The sequence below is a fragment of the Mytilus galloprovincialis genome, chromosome 6 (genome assembly GCF_965363235.1).
Source record: "Mytilus galloprovincialis chromosome 6, xbMytGall1.hap1.1, whole genome shotgun sequence".
Taxonomy (NCBI): Eukaryota; Metazoa; Mollusca; class Bivalvia; order Mytilida; family Mytilidae; genus Mytilus; species Mytilus galloprovincialis.
The window spans coordinates 57,821,935-57,840,429 of record NC_134843.1 but is presented as its reverse complement, the minus strand read 5'-3'; the positions used below and the strand labels follow the sequence as shown (position 1 = coordinate 57,840,429).

Below are 18,495 nucleotides of genomic sequence, written 5' to 3'. Positions count from 1 at the left end.
GTGTGATATCCAGTAATGGCGGACAAATAGCGATAAGGTGTATTAAAAGTAGAACACGACTAGCAGACAGAACAACAATCAATATAGCACCATACCCATTTTATAAACTAGCAATCTACCAAGTTTTTCTTACTCCATTTTTAGCCAAGTTTGGGTTGCCATTGGTAGAAATAATTATTGCAGGTTTTTGTGAGTCCGGTGCATAATCATTGGCAGCATTTAATGAGTCTACTGTACGGTCATTTGCAGCTTGCACCGAGAAAACTGTACGGCCATTTGTAGGATTTGATGAGTCAACCATATCTGTAGTTTGTACAGAGATGACTGGACCTTTTATCACCTCGCCATTAGCTGTAGTTTCATTGCTGATTTTATTGCTGTTATTTAATGCCCCGTAATCAACGTGTACACTTATAGTTGTCAAATCAATCTTTTCCTTTACAAAACAATAATATTTAACTTCATCAGGTATTCAGTAATTTTTCTATAAAATTGAGAATGGTAACAAGGAATGTGTCAAAGAGACAAAGCAGAAATAGCCCAAGACCACCAATCGGTCTTCAACACAGCAGAAATATCCCCCATCTGCAGGTTTCAGTTGGTCCAAAAACAATAATGTATAATATTTGATCTATGTTTACTACTACATTACATTGAATTGTTCATGCCTTACAAGTAATATTAATTGTTGCCACATTTTTCTGATCTTGAGAAAATGGATGCTTCACTTTCTCCTTTGATAAAAACTGTTTTATTACAAATCCTGAAGTTCAAGAGGAACTAGAAAAATTTAATGGCTCTAAAAGCAAAAATTACTACAATTTAGGTATTGAAATACCTTAACAGCTATTAACTATTTTTGAAGAATAGATGTATTTACATTTTTTGTTTTTAGCTGAATTTTGTCCAAGAATGACCTTTAAACCGTCTCTGAATAACCAATGGATGCCATAACAATCAATTTTAAATCATACCATCAGATGTTTACCATTGTGATGCAATATTTTATGGCAACTTTTTTGGCTTTATGTAAAGGCAGACAAATTTGCATACAAGTGTTAATACATCTACATGCTCTGTTAGTAGTTTATGCATGGTTAAAGTTATGTTGTAGTTAGTATGTTAATATAGGGTTAAAGTTACATAGCAAAACCTCATTTCAAAAATTTGTGTTTTAATGAATGAATTAACTGCTGGAGTGGTCATTTCAAAAACATGTTGGATTTGCAGTCAGGAAATAGGAAACTGATATTGGTTGGGATTTTATGGTTTTTTTCTTTTCATATTTCAAATAAAGCATTGAATTTCTGTTACCATGTAATTGTTGCTCTAATGAACACTTCTGTTCTGATCTTGTCCAATTGTCTGACATTCTATGGCCAGCTTTGCAACAGAAATAATTTCAAAAGATTTAAAACAGACCAAGATGAAAATAAAACAATAAGAAAAATATAGGTGCAGTTATTATAAATATAAAATCAATAGTTATAAAATTGAGCCTGAACTCTGTAATTTGGTATTCCAAACTACAATTTCAAATCTCAGATAAACTACCCTGACAAAGAAATTTTAGATAAACTACCCTGACAAAGAAATTTCAGATAAACTATCCTGACAATGAAGGAAAGTGTATGAAATGCTTATATCATTTTTTTCTTTTTGTGTAATAATAAAATAAGCTGTTTGCATATATTTACATTGTTCTGTGATAAAAAATTCTGAATAAATATGATTTATATAGTTTGTATATATTAAATATACCAAACCCATAAATAGTTTACCAAATTATTGAGATCATAAAGCTGAAACTTAGAAAAAGACAATTGTTTTCCTTAATAGAAAGTATCTTATTGTTTATTTGTCAATATAATGGGGAATTTGCTGTTGATGTGAGATGTTTGATAGTAACTATCAAGTTTAATCAACAAATTTACAGATTGACAAGTTGTATACTGTAGAAACTTATCCTATGTTGATAAAGTTATGCTGAACTCAAACTGTCTTGAGGTGAATTTGTTTTGTGTTTTTTAGTTGCTGTCTCTATTATTTTTATATCACTTTTCCTTTTATTCATAACTTTTCAATTCTTAATGAACAATTCTTTTTTTTTTAAACTAATATAGGAATTTCTGCAAGGACATTTATTCTTTAAGTTTAAGTAGTCTGGATTTTATTTATTTTTAACATTGCATAATTTGTCATTTTAATAATACAGGTATTTCAAGGACATAAAGTGGCAGGGGAGGGTAATGACCCTGAATAGAGAATTATTTCTTTATGACATTGCATTGCCACAATGCTGATAGAAAAAAAACCAAATTCATTCAGAAATTGAGGTTGTCCATAAATTTCGAAAATCCCATTTTTTTCGTTGCAGGTTGAAATGTACTGACTGAAAAATGCTATACCAAGATTTAAAGAAAGAAAAATTGTTTCTTAGTACATTTCTTAAGTAACTAATATAGTTCAAATTCTTATCTGCTCAATTTAGAAAAGATTAAATGTGATTGTTTGACAGTTTATTAGATCAACTGAAAGCTTACAAACAAAGCAAACTTTTCTAGAAATGATATCTTTTAATATATTAGAAATATTAGTTTATTACACATTTAAACATTCTCAATATTAAATACTTCTCTTTAAATGAACCAAAATGAAACTAAAATATCTTAAAAAGTAAGATATGAAGATATATATTTTTCTTTCTATAAGTCAATAGCAAAGTTGATTGTATGTCATAATAGACTAAATAGTGAGAAAGTCATCAACAATTAATCATAACTGAATGAATATCTTTTGTCAAAATTTTAGGCCAAACGATATGGTTCATATATTTGCAACATAAATACTTCCTATAAAACTTACTGGTTCAGCAGGATCAATATTCAATGTTTTATTAGTTCCATGCTCAGCCACTACATGCTGTAAAATGTAACATGTAAATATTAATATTGTAATTGACACATTTACATGTTTTCTGTGCAGTTCAACAAACAAAATATAAAAAATATCTTTTAACATTCAAGGTCACAATAAACAAAATACCGTCCAAGAAGACTATTGACTAGCCATTTTCATAAAAGATTAATACTGCTGCACATATATATATAGTTTTCCATTGAAATAATTTTAATTGGAGTTATCTCCCTTTGCCACCATGATAGAGGTCAACATGCACAGAAGCATTCAAATATACCAAAATTGATGGACTGCTAGACTTAAGAAATTGTTGTTTTCTGAATAATTTTAATTTGGTTAAGAATTGTATCATTCATTAATATATTCTAGTTATCCTTTTATCAGACTTGCTGAGACATACCACTTGTTTATTTGTTAGTCAAATTGGAAATCAATAAGTCCTCAATTATGGGGAAAGGGAAATAACTCAAATTTTGTCATTGAAAAACAAAACAGCAACTATACATAGATAACTATTGAGAAACCCTACCCAAAGAAAACATCTATTTACTTAAAACTCAATTTGTAATGGATAGAAATTAACAGGTAAAATTATCAATAAACAAGTTACTGTTGGGACAACTTATTTTTTGTACCCCTAAAACTTCACTTCTCTTAAAGACCAAACAGCCTATTGTTTATGTGCATCAGCTAACGCAAGTTGGTAGTGACATAAAAGCTCTATGACGTTGTTTCTAGCAATGAAAAAACGTCAAATTATAACATCCTATTTCGTGTTTTTCACGGATTCCAACATGGTGTACGCTACGTAGGTACGCTACGTCTCCCAAGAAAAGAGGACTATTATGCGTCGTGATACTTGAATATCCTCTGGAAATTTAACACAAATGGACACATAAAATACTATACTATATTTAACCTTCGTTCTAATAAAATTAATAAAATATGAATTTTGATCTCGACTTTTTGCATTTGCGCCGTTCTGCATTCCATTTTTTTTATTCTTTCACATGCGTAGATTTTGTCTTATATTTTCGTCGATCTGTATTTCATTTTTTTTCCTTCTTACTTGCGTAGATGTTGTCTTTCGTTTGTGCTGATTGTGTAGAGGTTAGGTGAAAGTTATTTTTATGCCCGATTTATGGGCATTACGTTTTCTGGTCTGTGCGTCCGTTCATTCGTCCGCCTGTCTCGCTTCAGGATAAAGTTTTTGGTTACAGTTTTTGGTCAAGGTAGTTTTTGACGAAGTTTAAGTCCTGTCAACTTAAAACTAAGTAAACATGTTAATTATGCAATGATCCATCTAATTTAAGTATCAATTTTTCAAAAAATTAAAAAATTGAATATTCACAAGGTTAGGACGATAATCAATTATTCCTAAAAGTTTTGACATACTGGCAACATGTGCATGTAACTGGGGTGGTGTTATCGAAAGTATCCTAAGATTCTTCCTAAGACACATCTAAGACCAATTTTAGGATGGACTTAGGATCAGTTTAGGACACTCTTAAGTTGTGTCTCGAAGCTATCTCAGACGAATCTTATGTTAGGACGTCCTAAACATATCTTAAGTCGAAATATTAAATCATAAAGTAATTTTTTGATAAAACATTTATTTATGCCGAAATTATTTAATAAAATTGTTTACAAATTTTATTATAACATGTATAGAATTTAATGCATAATTACCAATGTAATAATATCAAAAAGGATTGTAATTTAAACTGGAAAACAATTTGTTTTGAAATGAGAATTAAATTTGTAGTGTAATCGTATCCATGGTGAAACACAAAGTTCAAAGTTTAAAATCAAGCACAATTTCTTTATATACGAGTTAATAACCGATGGTGCGTTTCATTTCATTTTCATTTTCACGTAAAATAATGAGCAAAAAGCGAAATTTAAACTTTATTATGCTAGGGTGAAGATATGATGATCTTAAGACACCCTATTAGGTGTCCTAAAGTTAGGACGAACAAGAATGTGTCCATAGTACACGGATGCCCCACTCCCACTATCATTTTCTATGTTCAGTGGACCGTGAAATTGGGGTCAAAACTTTAATTTGGAATTAAAATTAGAAAGATCATATCATAGGGAACATGTGTACTAAGTTTCAAGTTGATGTAACTTTAACTTCATCAAAAACTACCTTGACCAAAAACTTTAACCTGAACTTTGCACTATCATTTTCTATGTTCAGTGGACCATGAAATTGGGGTCAAAAGTATAATTTGGCATTAAAATTAGAAAGATCATATCATGGGGAACATGTGTATTAAGTTTCAAGTTGATTGGACTTCAGCTTCATCAAAAACTACCTGGACCAAAAACTTTAACCGGACGGACGAACGGAGGCACAGACCAGAAAACATAATGCCCCTCTACTATCGTAGGTGGGGCTTAAAAATGAGATATATCATAATTTAAGAGAGCTTCGAGAACACGACTTAGGACAAAGAATTGTCATAAGATAGACTTAGGACACGTCCTAATCCTAAGACAGCTTCGAGAACACCACCCCTGATGTTTGGATGATTCTCGTAAAATAATGTCCGATCTTTCAATGAAGTTAAAATTTATTTATACTGCTTATTTGACAAAATCTTATAGGAAAAATATAATGATGAGAAAGGGTCATTTTTGTTTGTCATTTGTTTCATTTCAAATTGTCTTAAGGAGAAATGATAAACATATCGTGTAATCTCACTGAAACTTACAGCTAATTTCCAAATGTATGTAGATCAACACTTTGGTTTGCCTGCTTGCTTTGTTTGTATATTTTGTATAATTATATTTTGATAACATGCAATTAAATGAAATAGCATATATACAGGTTTACATACCTATATGTCAATCTTAATTACAGAGCTTGAGTAAACATTTATACAAAGCAAGGAAGCCAACCAAAGTTTTACCCTACATGCAGTAGGACATTAGCTGTAAAATATAAATAAAACTAATACTCAGCGAATGTGAATTAAAATCAAAATTTTCAGTCTTAAAACTAAATTGTTGTAAATTTAACTTATAACAAAAACAATTGATCAACAATTGCTCCAAGAATAATATCTTAAATAAAATCGCTACAACTGTGACCGGAAAGATTGAAAACAAATTTCGATTTTCAATGCCGGCAACAACTTTTTCTTTGTTTTAATTTCCAAAATGAGCAATTTAGATTTATTATATTTTATCCTGTTGGAGAAATCCTACTTTGTAGTTTTCAACGGAAAATTATTTCTAAATTAATTTTTGAATCAAAAACTTTTTGTATTTTATATGTACTGTCTCGTTTATTGAAAACACGTGAGGTAGTAATACAAGGATTGTATTTTAAGATAGATGTATAACGTTTTAGAATCAAAAATTTCATTCGTGTATTATATAATTTTAATTTCATTATATCTTAGATATTCAAAAATAATGAATGGTATAAAGAACTCTGTACATGCTTTTGTATGTCCGTCTTTCAACAGTACCGAATGAGCATATCTAGTCTGGTATAGTCAAATACTCTGTAAGTTAACCAGTGCCATCTTTCATTTCTTTTTTTTATTTTCAATATTTTTGTTTATGTGGGACAGCGAACAAAAACAGACTTTCAATACAAAAGCGGTGTGAAAAGTTATTTCAAATAATTTTCCATTCCGACATATGGTGTTTCTGAAGGTATATATTGTGCGGCAACAACATCATAAAGATCTGACACTGATGCATGCTTAATCTCTAGTATTGATCAGTATTACCGGATAATAAAGTAGGTGAATATAGTTGTTATTCTTGGAAATTTAAATGTGGGTTTCAAACGTCCAATTTGCGATTTCTTTTTTCAAATAGAGCGCCAGCAAGGAAAGTTTGTACTATGACGTCAGATGCAATATTATGAAGAAAGACAACTCTTTTCTTCAAAACGAACGAGAAAAAAACATGAAAATTACTCATAACTTTTTTGAAAGGTCGGTGACATACACTTTTTTTTGCTTTATTTTGAAGAGTACATATGGCACTTTCTTTCTTTAAATTTTTAAGAAGAAATCACTGGTAGATATTTTTAAATACTGGAAATGTTTTTCAGTTTTACGTTTAATTTTTGGCGGGAATGGAATAAATCATATTTTTAAAGATCAAATCAATAAAAGTCTTAAATTCTTGAACCTGTATTTGAAAGATACAAATCTACTGTTTAACGTGAAACAAGAATTATGCTTGTAGGTTTGATATAAAGCATTTTTTTGAGAGTTTAGATAACAAGCAAATATTATGTTTATATTCGGGAAAACACGAAACTGAGGTTGCTATAGTGACAAAACTATTAAGTCCGTGACCCCCAATTTTTTTCATCATATTTTGTTCCTCAAATCATGCAACACCTTCACACAAAATTTGAAGGAAAAATCACTGATAGAAATGAATAGGCTGTTTGGTCTTTAAGTTATGCCACTGGTTTCAGTGTTGTATAATACTTGACATTCTTTAATAGCATTCAGCTTTTACTGTTAAATAAACTATAAAAGAGCTGGGTTTTAAAAAAGTTATCAATAATAAATGATTATTTTGTAAAGATTTTCTTTGTTTGTTACTGGCAAATAACATACGTTCCACTTAATATTTGTTTGAAAAACTAAAACACAGCTGTACACATTCAGTATGGATTTTGCTTTATCTTGTTTTCATTGCTGATAAGCATATCAAAACATATATGTAACACATAAAACTTACAGTGCCATGTTGATCTGGAATGTCACAACCAACATCTTCTGGATCTGTAATTGTAGAAATATCATATCAAATTATATACATTTTTATATATATATGAGAAGGTAACCTAATAAAAAAAAAAAAAAAAAGACATCCAGATTTAAACATACTGTCTGCAGCAGGAGAAAAATGTTTGTACCATATGTCAAGCTCAAAATCCCAGTTCAAAAAAACAGTTGACTAAATAAAATATGAAAGAATATCACAAAAACTGAGCTACAAGTTAATACAATCATAGATTCAACAGTATGCTGACCAAAGATATATAAATGTAGTCTGTAAATTGTCAAAAAAAATCATGAGGACAATAGGCTCTACGGTTCCTAAGCTATTTCATAAGTAGTTGAGAAAAATACAAAACCTCCACTCCTTGCGGGATAAAAAAGTATTCAAAAAGATCAAATTTGGTTCAAGATATATTTTCTATCTATGGACATGGAAGTTCATATCAGATGACAAAAATCAGAAAAAGAACAAACTACAGAATCTTGAGAGTATGTGTCGCTCACCTGTATCTACTATTGTTTATGAAATCATGTAAAATGAGGTTAATAGCATAATAAATAGAATAAGATATCCTAATAATGATTGAGACCAAGTCTGGTTTAATTAGGCCCATTGGTCAAATTAAAAGCAGGACATCCCATTGTAGTCTTACAATAGTTACTGAAGACCTGTTCTCATTATTTAAATAAGTTTTCAAGTTGTGACCATTTTAAATTGTTTTTTTTTTTTTACATTTTTCCCTTAGACTTCCTCTGTTCTATTTATAGCTATTGCAGTCATTTTGGTTGGATGACATGGTCATCAGACACATTTTACAATGAAGACACCCTGTTGAAAATTGTGGTTAAGTTTAATTCCATTTGGTCCATTGGTTTAAGTGGAGAAGATTACAAAATATGATGAAAAAAATGACTATAAAGGGCAATAATTCCTTAAAGGTCAATTGACAATTTTAGTCATGTTGACTAATTTATAGTCATGTTGACTAATTTATATAAAGACTGTACTTTGCTGAACATTATTGCTGCTGAACATTATTGCAGTTTACAGTTTATATCTATAATAATTTTCAAGATAACCACCAATAATGCAAAATTTCCCTAAATTTACAAATTTAGAGGCAGCAACCCAACAATGAATTATCTGATTCATGTGAAAATTTCAGAGCTGATAGATCACAATCTGATTAACATTTTTATCCCTTGTCAGATTTGCTCAAAATGCTTTAGTTTCAGAAATAAAAGCCATTAACTGCATATTACCCTTATACTCTAATTTTAGCCATGTTGGCCATTTCCTCTATGTTGGTTGGCCGGCGGCTTCATCAGACACATTTAATCTAAATACCTTAAGGATCACTATGGCTAAGTTTGGTTTAATTTGTCTCAGTAGTTTCAGAGGAGAAGATTTTTTTTAACAGTTAACAACAATGGACGATTGCAGGAAAGGTGAGCTAAATATACAATAAAGTGAAAACAATTCCTAAACTTGACAAGAAATCATATATGTCATGGAGCCTAGATAAACGAATACTTTTATGGCCATAATCTGAAAATGTGCAGTCATGGCACATTCAAACATCCAATGTACTAAAGTAATCTGATTTATCAAATTAAACAAGTTGATAAGACAGTTCCTTCAAATTTTAATCAATTATGTCATAGGTTCTGACATCACTATTCTTATAAATTGTCATGAGAAAAAAACAGACAAGGTTACATCTGTCCGGGCTACATGATTATCAATGTTATACTTTTTTTTCCTGTTAGTCTGTTAGCACGTAAAGATTTCACAATTTGAACCTTCTCATAGAAGATTTATGACCTTCGGTAACAGATTTAATTTAAACAAACTGCTACTTATCATTTATAATTATAAATTGGCTATAATGAACATATCTTTGTCAAATTCACTTTCTCAAAAACTTACCTGTTAATAATGGTAACTTAGCTAAACATCCCTTACTGTTACATTGATATTGTCATGTTTATAAAACTTACTGTTTGAATTGTTCGAAATACAAAGGATTTTCCATCCCATGAAAAGATATCTTAGATTTATTTTGCAAAACCTTTTGGAATTATGTGTCTCCAATGCTCTTCAACTTAGTACATTATTTTGGCCTTTTAAATTTTTCTTCTTCTAGCATTACTTATGAGTCTTTTATCAGTCAAAAGCACAATTGGTGTACAAAATTATAAACCTGGTATCTTTTTAAGAGTTTTTTTGTTAATAGAATATATACTTGCAAGAGATTCATATAAATTGGAGTTGTCCTTAAGGGCATACAATACAGTTTTGATTCCGTATTTACATTTTGATAAAAATTTCCATATAGACCATTTTTTACCTTATTTAATCTAACATGTTATAAAAAAATATACCTTCATGTTATACTTTTTGAGTAAAATGAGGTCGAATTTTGTATATTTGCTCAAAATTCGGATTTGTGGCCGTATTTTGTCTTTCAAAAGAAAGACATAACTTTTTTTGCTTTAAAATATAACAAATTATTTTTTGTTAAATAATCTGTAATTTCTATATTTTATAAGTATCCTAAAAATTTATACATTTTTTATTCAGAAATAACTCATATTTATCAAATGTTCATGAATGCAGAAAAAAACATCATTTTTTGCTGTATATTTATTAACAAGAGTGCACACGCTGAAATGTCACGCCTTCTATACTAATCATTGATATTATGTTGATAGTCCTAAGTATAAAGCTAAGCTTTATTACAACTGTCACATATTCTTAACATTAACCAAGATAACTAAACAAAGACCAATGAACCTTGAAAATGAGGTCAAGGTCAGATGAACCATGCCAGGCAGACATGTACAGCTAACAATGCTTCTATACAACATATATAGTTGACCCATTACTTATAGTTTAAGAAAAATAGACCAAAACACAAAAACTTAACACTGTGCAATGAATCGTGAAAATGAGGTCACGGTCAAATAAAACCTGCGCGACTGACATAAAGATCATAAAATATTTCCATACACCAAATATAGTTGACCTATGGCATATAGTATTAGATAAAAAGACCAAAACTCAAAAAATTAACTTTGACCACTGAACCAAGAAAATGAGGTCAAGGTCACATGACATCTGCCGGCTAGACATGTACACCTTACAATCATTCAATACAATAAATATAGTAGACCTATTGCATATATATAGTATGGGAAAAACAGACCAAAACACAACCAGATGTTCCGCAGGGCGCAGCTTTATACGACCGCAGAGGTTGAACCCTGAACGGTTGGGGCAAGTATGGACACAACTTTCAAGCTGGATTCAGCTCTAAATTTGGACTGTGATTAAAAAGTTGACACAGCATAGGTTTCTAACACAGAATGAATGTGGTCTAATGAACTTAAAATGTTTGTTTTGCCTTTGAGCAATTTACTATGCTGTTGAATATTAATCCTCTCAAAAAAATTGAAGAAATAGCAATAACTACTCATTTAAATACATCATAAAATATTAAAATGTAAAAAAAGTGCTTGTTATCACTGAATGGTAAAGATTGTTTTAATTTATCAGTTGGTAGTAAAAGTGAATATACATTGTATATTGTATAAAACAATGATTTAAGTTGATTCAACTACTATTCTGGACAAAGAAAGATAACTCCAATCAAATGAAAATTTCTTGCTATTGCACAATATTGTGCAATTAGATATTTCTTGCTATTGCGCAATACTGTGCAATTGAAAATATTTGCTATTGCACAATACTGTGCAATTGAAGATTTCTTGCTATTACTCAATACTGTGTAATTGAAAATTTCTTGCTATTGCACAATACTGTGCAATTGAAGATTTCTTGCTATTGCTGAATACTCTGCAACTGAAAATTTCTTGCTATTGCACAATACTTAATATAATAATTTTGGATCCCAATTTGGACCAACTTGAAAACTGGGCAAATAATCAAAAATCTAAGTACATTTTTAGATTCAGCATATCAAAGAACCCCAAGGATTCAATTTTTGTCAAAATCAAACAAAGTTTAATTTTGGACCCTTTGGACCTTTATGTAGACCAATTTGAAAACGGGACCAAAAATTAAGAATCTACACACACAGTTAGATTCGGCATATCAAAGAACCCCAATTATTCAATTTTTGGGCCCCTTATTCCTAAACTGTTGGGACCAAAACTCCCAAAATCAATCCCAACCTTCCTTTTATGGTGTTTAAATTTCATAGATTTCTATTTACTTATACTAAAGTTATGGTGCAAAAACCAAGAAAATGCTTATTTGGGCCACTTTTTGGCCCCTAATTCCTAAACTATTCAGACCTCAACTCCCAAAATCAATCCCAACCTTCCTTTTGTGGTCATAAACTTTGTGTTTAAATTTCATAAATTTTTATTTACTTAAACTAAAGTTATAGTGCGAAAACCAAGAAAATGCTTATTTGGGCCCTTTTTGGCCCCTAATTCCTAAAATGTTGGGGTCAAAACTCCCAAAACCAATCCCAACCTTCCTTTTGTGGTCATAAACCTTGTGTTAAAATTTCATAGATTTCTATTCACTTTTACTAAAGTTAGAGTGCGAAAACTAAAAGTATTCGGACGACGACGACGACGCCAACGTGATAGCAATATACGACAAAAAATTAAAATTTTTGCGGTCGTATAAAAATTTAACTATAACCACTGAAACATGAAAATGAGGTCAAGGTCAGATGACACCTGCCAGTTGGACATGTAAACCTTACAGTCCTTCCATACACCGAATATACTAGCCCTATTGCTTATAGTATCTGAGGTATGGACTTGACCACTAAAACTTAACCTTGTTCACTGATCCATGAAATGAGGTCGAGGTCAAGTGAAAACTGTCTGACAGACATGAGGACCTTGTAAGGTACGCACATATCAAATATAGTTATCCTATTACTTATAATAAGAGAGAATTCAACATTACAAAAAATTTGAACTTTTTTTTCAAGTGGTCACTGAACCATGACAATGAGGTCAAGGACATTGGACCTGTGACTGACGGAAATTTCGTAACATGAAGCATCTATATACAAAGTATGAAACATCCAGGTCTTCCACCTTCTAAAATATAAAGCTTTTAAGAAGTGAGCTAATGCCGCCGCCGCAGTAGCTGCCGCCGCCGCCGGATCACTATCCCTATGTCGAGCTTTCTGCAACAAAAGTTGCAGGCTCGACAAAAATTACACTATTTACGTTTTCATGAAAATTGGCACACATCCTCTTCTCGCGTAATCAAACCAAATGGCATTTTAAAAAAGAGGGGTCCATGAACTTGTTTTGAAGTTAAATAAGTTTGAATGATAAAAAATAGTCTAAAACTGAATCTTTTGCCAATAAGTCATAGTTTGACGTTGCCAAAATAACAATTTATGTTTAATAGCAACGTCATTACCTCCCCTGTAACTGTATCCTATGCCCTTAATGTTCTTGAAGTTCACCATATATTCTTCTGTATTTGACACCAAAAGTTGAGGAACATGGAGCTCTGGTTTTATAATCAAATATTCTGTAGCCCTTTTCATAAAAAAATCTTAAGTGTAAAATTAATCTTACGATAAAAATATTTAATTGAATTGTTAAAGAATATTTTAGACTTACAATAAATTTCACACTTAACATTTTTTTGTGAAAAGGGCTGCTGGAGATTGTTTGGCAAGTTATGACATTATTTGTTAGATTTTTTTGTCAGTCAAAGTCTTATTAGTGGATAAAACCTCTTGTCTGTGTGCTTCCATGCACATATTTAGTGTTATTATCAATAAGAAAATTCCACTGAAGCCATTGACAGAGTCCATCTTGAATTTCCAATTAGGAAAAAGGCTTTTGCTCCATATTGAAAATGTCAATGTGACCTATAGATGAACAAGAATGTGTCCATAGTACACCAATGCCCCATTCGCACTATCATTTTCTATGTTCAGTGGACCATGAAATTGGGGTCAAAACTTTAATTTGGAATTAAAATTAGAAAGATCATATCATAGGGAACATGTGTACTAAGTTTCAAGTTGATGTAACTTTAACTTCATCAAAAACTACCTTGACCAAAAACTTTAACCTGAACTTCGCACTATCATTTTCTATGTTCAGTGGACCATGAAATTGGGGTCAAAACTATAATTTGGCATTAAAATTAGAAAGATCATATCATGGGGAACAAGTGTACTAAGTTGCAAGTTGATTGGACTTCAACTTCTTCAAAAACTACCTTGACCAAAAACTTTAACCTGAAGCGGACGGAAGAACGGAGGCACAGACGGACAGACGGACGGACGGACGGACGGAGGCACAGACCAGAAAAAATAATGCCCCTCTACTATCGTAGGTGGGGCATAAAAACAGCAATACAAAACATGCTCATTTGCTTTACATTTGTTATACTGCAACTAGTTGTGTTTATTTCCTAAATATATTAACAAAGCTATATTTTGTATAATGTCAATTTCATCATGGAACACTTTCTCCACAATCAGGGGTCCATTAAAGGATAAGATAAGTTTAACATTTGTGTTACGATTTAAAAAGTTATCAATTTATTAATTTAAGTTGCAGTATAAAAACAATATTAGGTCAATGTCAGAAAAATATAAACTTTTTTGTACGAGGCTGAGAAACTGGGGAAGCCCTTCCTCAGTTTCTCAGCCTCATGCAAAAAGGTTTATATTTTTCTTCCCAGTTTCTCAGCCTCATACAAAAAAGTTTATATTTTTCTGACATTGACCTAATATTGTATATTGCAATCTGCATTTGGGGAATTTTTCTCTGAATTAATATACCTTATCCCTTCTGTTCACAATACTGAATACTAAATTTACTGAGGCTCTGAGGAGACATAGTTGCATAAAACAATTGAAAATTAAAACTTACCTGGAACCAGGAAGAAAAAGACTATAACACCAATACCAAAGGTGATCAAACCAGGAACTGCAAAGGACCATCCCCATGATGTTGTCACAAAGGCTCCTGCTATCAACGATCCTAATATGTTACCAACAGAAGTGTGAGAGTTCCATATACCCATGATTAAGCCACGTCTGAAATATACAATTTATAAAATAAAGATTCTCAACAATATATCTTATTTCTATATGACCCCAGCAAACTGTTTGGGGAAGGTTGAGCACTTACAGACCTGTTCAAACCAGTCAAAATATGTATGTGTCTTAAGTCAGGAGCCTGTAATTCAATGGTTGGTGTTAGTAGCTGAATGTCATTTAGGATTTTCTAAAAATAAACTATTCATGTGTCGTTGGTTTCCTTGTTTGAAATGTTTCATGTGTCATGTCAGGGCCTTCATCACTGACTATACAGTAAGAGTATTGCTCACTGTTGAAGGCTATTCAGTGACCTAAAGTTGCTTACATCCACACCATTTGGACACTATTGGATAGCTGTGCCAATAGCAATCATACCATATCTCACATTGATTCAAGCGCATCAAATTCTAGATGATGAAATTCCTATTAAAAATACATAAATTTGTACTTTTTGTACATTTCAAAGGAAAAACTACCTATATTTAAAATACAAAATCTATTGTTTTGTTGTCCTTTCTTGAACAATGTATATATATTCTGGAGATAGCTTGTAAATCTTATAACAGCTATATACATAAATGCAAATTAACTGACTATTTCTATATTTTACTGCATCTAATTCCTCTATAAATATGTTATTATACTTTCAATAAAGCAAGAACCCCTCCAGAACTCTTAATTACATTTTTCAATTCCAGGAGGAGGGGAGATAACTCAAATACCTTACAACATAAAAATATAAAAATATAATTAGGTCTTTCCACTTTTTTGTGGAAAGACCTATTGAATTTCTTCTGATTATTATAAATTTTTTTAATTTCTTCGGCCATTTTTATTTGTCGCGTATAAATTTTGTGTTGCAAGATGTCGCTTAGATATTTGGTATAGGATATCGAACAGTTTATGCGCCTTTGAAATTGACCCTGCTTAATCGAATACTTTTCCTTGTAGGAGTTAACTCCCCGAACACTGTTTTCCTTGTGATTGCATCTCCTCCATTATGGTATAAGAAAGCAACATATTTATTTTACCAAATTGCTCGTTATATTCACAGGATGTTTTGTCCATTTTTGACCTAAGGGATGTGCAAACTCCATATAAGAGTTATTTCCCCTTCTGTGTTTGACATAAGGGATACATAAATGTAAAGCATGAATGATAAGTGATAGAGACCTTTGGTATATTGATTGGTACATGATAAAGTCATAAGGTCTTTTGCAACATGTTAGTTGACATATGACCTTGAAAAATACCAACCGGAAGTGACCTTTAGAAAACCAGAAGTAGCCATTTTTGCACTTTTTTCCTTGAAAAGTACCTAAAAACTATATTTTGTTATAAAAATACCCATATATTAACCTATCAATAGAGACCGGAAGTGACCTGCAATAACCAGAAGTACATAATATCTTCCTTATTACAGACAAAAGTATATAGAAACCATATATTTTTGGAATCAGTGTGAATTAGGCTATCATATGAGATTAGAAGTGACATTTTTATAAACCTGAAGTTGACATTTATCTCCCTTATTTCTTGAAAAAAATATATAGAAACCACATATTTATTGAATCAGTACAAAGAAACCTATGCTAGGACGCTAATAGTTACTTAGTTAATAGAATAAATTGGAAGTAGCTTCTCATTTATATAGAAAAATGATGTGGAAAGACCTTCAATTGTTCTCTGAACAATTGGTTTTTAATTATATCTGATATCATAAAAAAAACTAGTCTTATCTTTGAACAGACAACAATGATACCTACTTTCCCTTACCATACCAGTTTCCAACACATGTTACTACACTTGGCCATCCAGAACTTTGTACCAGTCCACTTACTACCTATTCAAATAAAATTCAAAGTACATTTACTTCCTTTCTATACATTTATACATACAAAAAAATATTTTTTCGTTGCAAAGAATTTGACACTTACAATGTTTTAAATAGTTAGATAAAAAAACTAAATAAGTTAATATGTTTGCCTTTCTTTATTTCCTACAAAAACTGATTTTTTCATCTCAGATTTTCAACCTGTTTATGATTAAAATTTAAATAATATAATTTTGGACGTCGTCTGATTGGTTGATGTTGTTTTGTTTATCAGCTCATAGACATAATTTTATCATGTGACTGTGACGTCATCAACGCGGATTATTCAGTGTGCATCACATTTTTAATGTTATTTCTTCATAGACAGAAAAAATATTAGTAATTCCTTAAATGTAATGCGCTATATGTCAATAAAAAATCAAGGCAGTCACCCCAAATTATGATCCGTGTTCATGAGAGTATATAATGAAAATGGTAAACTTGCAAAACAACAGCATCATGCCCATATTAATTTTTAAATAAAGAATTTATTATCAAATTATCATTAATATCGTTATAAATTCAGAACTGACCCTGTTCTAGTTGTAAATATTCTACATGTACCGGAGTGCTCCAGTTTCCTTTTAAATATACTGACCACCTACCACGGTATATTAACAAAAAATATATCTTAATTGGTATGCACACTTTTCAACAGACAATAAACTGAAAAATAAACAATTCACTCACTTGTATACCAACATAAAAGTATATACTATGTATGTTGAAAAAATATCCCATTCCAAAAGCTGCTGTAAATATTCCAACCAGCATCATACCTCCTGATAAGAAGTAGCGAAGATTTAAACGCTCTGCTATGTGTCCACTGAAAAAAATATGTACAGACTTATAGTAGAGAAGTAACGAAGATTTTAATGCTCTGCTATATGTTCACTGAAAATAATATATACAGACTTATAGAAGGCTCTTTTTTTCACCAAGGTATATTGTATAAACTAATTTTCAATTTTCTTAAAGGTAAATATTTTCCAATTTGGAAGATCTAAAATTAGTGTTTGATAAATGCATATTTTCTAACAAAAAGGCAAATGAAGGATATCTTCGGACATTCACCTCAAAAGCTAACAAGACCTTTAAACAGACTTATTCAGAAAGAATATAGTTACGATACTGTTGTGAGGTCATTAAGGATTGTTAATTTTGGTATTAATATTGATTCACTCATAGGGTCTTTGTACATTTGTTCTTAAACCAGTTGTTGGCATGATATGGGTTATGTTCTTCTCAATTATTTTATGATGGTATAATACTAAACCCCTAACGGGAGGGATTGTACTTCAGATTTTTATATGATGAAGAGTTTTTATTGAAGACATAATCTTTCAATCAGTTTAAAAGAAGTCTGGAGCTGGCATGTCAGTAACTGCTAGTAGCTATATAGTACTAAATGTTAATTTCTGTATCATTATCATTTTGCTTAGTTTCTTTTGTTACCTAGTCTGATATCAGACTCTGACTTCTTTTAAACTGATTGTTACTGTGCATATTGCTATGTGTTTCTTTATTCTACACTAGTTAGAGGTATATGGGAGGGCTGAGATCTCACAAAACATGTTTAATCCCACCGCTTTTTTGCACCTGTCCCAAGTCAGAAGCCTCTGACCTTTGTTAGTCTTGTATGATTATTGATTTTAGTTAATTTATATGTTGGATTTAAGTGTGACATCCATTTTCCCTGAACTAGTACATGATTTTATTTAGTGGCCAGCTGAGGACCACCTTGGGGTGCAAGATTTCTCGCTGCTTTGAAGACACCCATTGGTGGCCTTTGGCTGTTGTCTTCTCTTTTGTTGGGTAGTTTTCTCTTTGACATATCCCCAATTTCCATTCTCAATTTTATTGATTTAAAATA

General features: G+C 31.2%; 1 protein-coding gene across 2 annotated transcripts in view; it reads right to left on the bottom strand.

Moving 5' to 3' along the window:
- The window catches only part of LOC143079966 (glucose-6-phosphate exchanger SLC37A2-like), a 50,552-nt gene that overhangs the window by 17,100 nt on the left and 14,957 nt on the right, over positions 1 to 18,495 (bottom strand). For both annotated transcript variants that reach the window (XR_012979565.1, XM_076255597.1), the window contains exons 5-10: positions 17,313 to 17,448; positions 16,516 to 16,592; positions 14,580 to 14,746; positions 7,642 to 7,685; positions 2,866 to 2,922; positions 134 to 436 (exon numbers count right to left, since the gene is read on the bottom strand). Coding sequence is in view for 1 of the 2 variants with exons in the window: in XM_076255597.1 (XP_076111712.1) it covers positions 134 to 436; positions 2,866 to 2,922; positions 7,642 to 7,685; positions 14,580 to 14,746; positions 16,516 to 16,592; positions 17,313 to 17,448 (784 nt within the window). In the remaining variant the exon portion in view is untranslated. The remainder of the gene's footprint in view (positions 1 to 133; positions 437 to 2,865; positions 2,923 to 7,641; positions 7,686 to 14,579; positions 14,747 to 16,515; positions 16,593 to 17,312; positions 17,449 to 18,495) is intronic.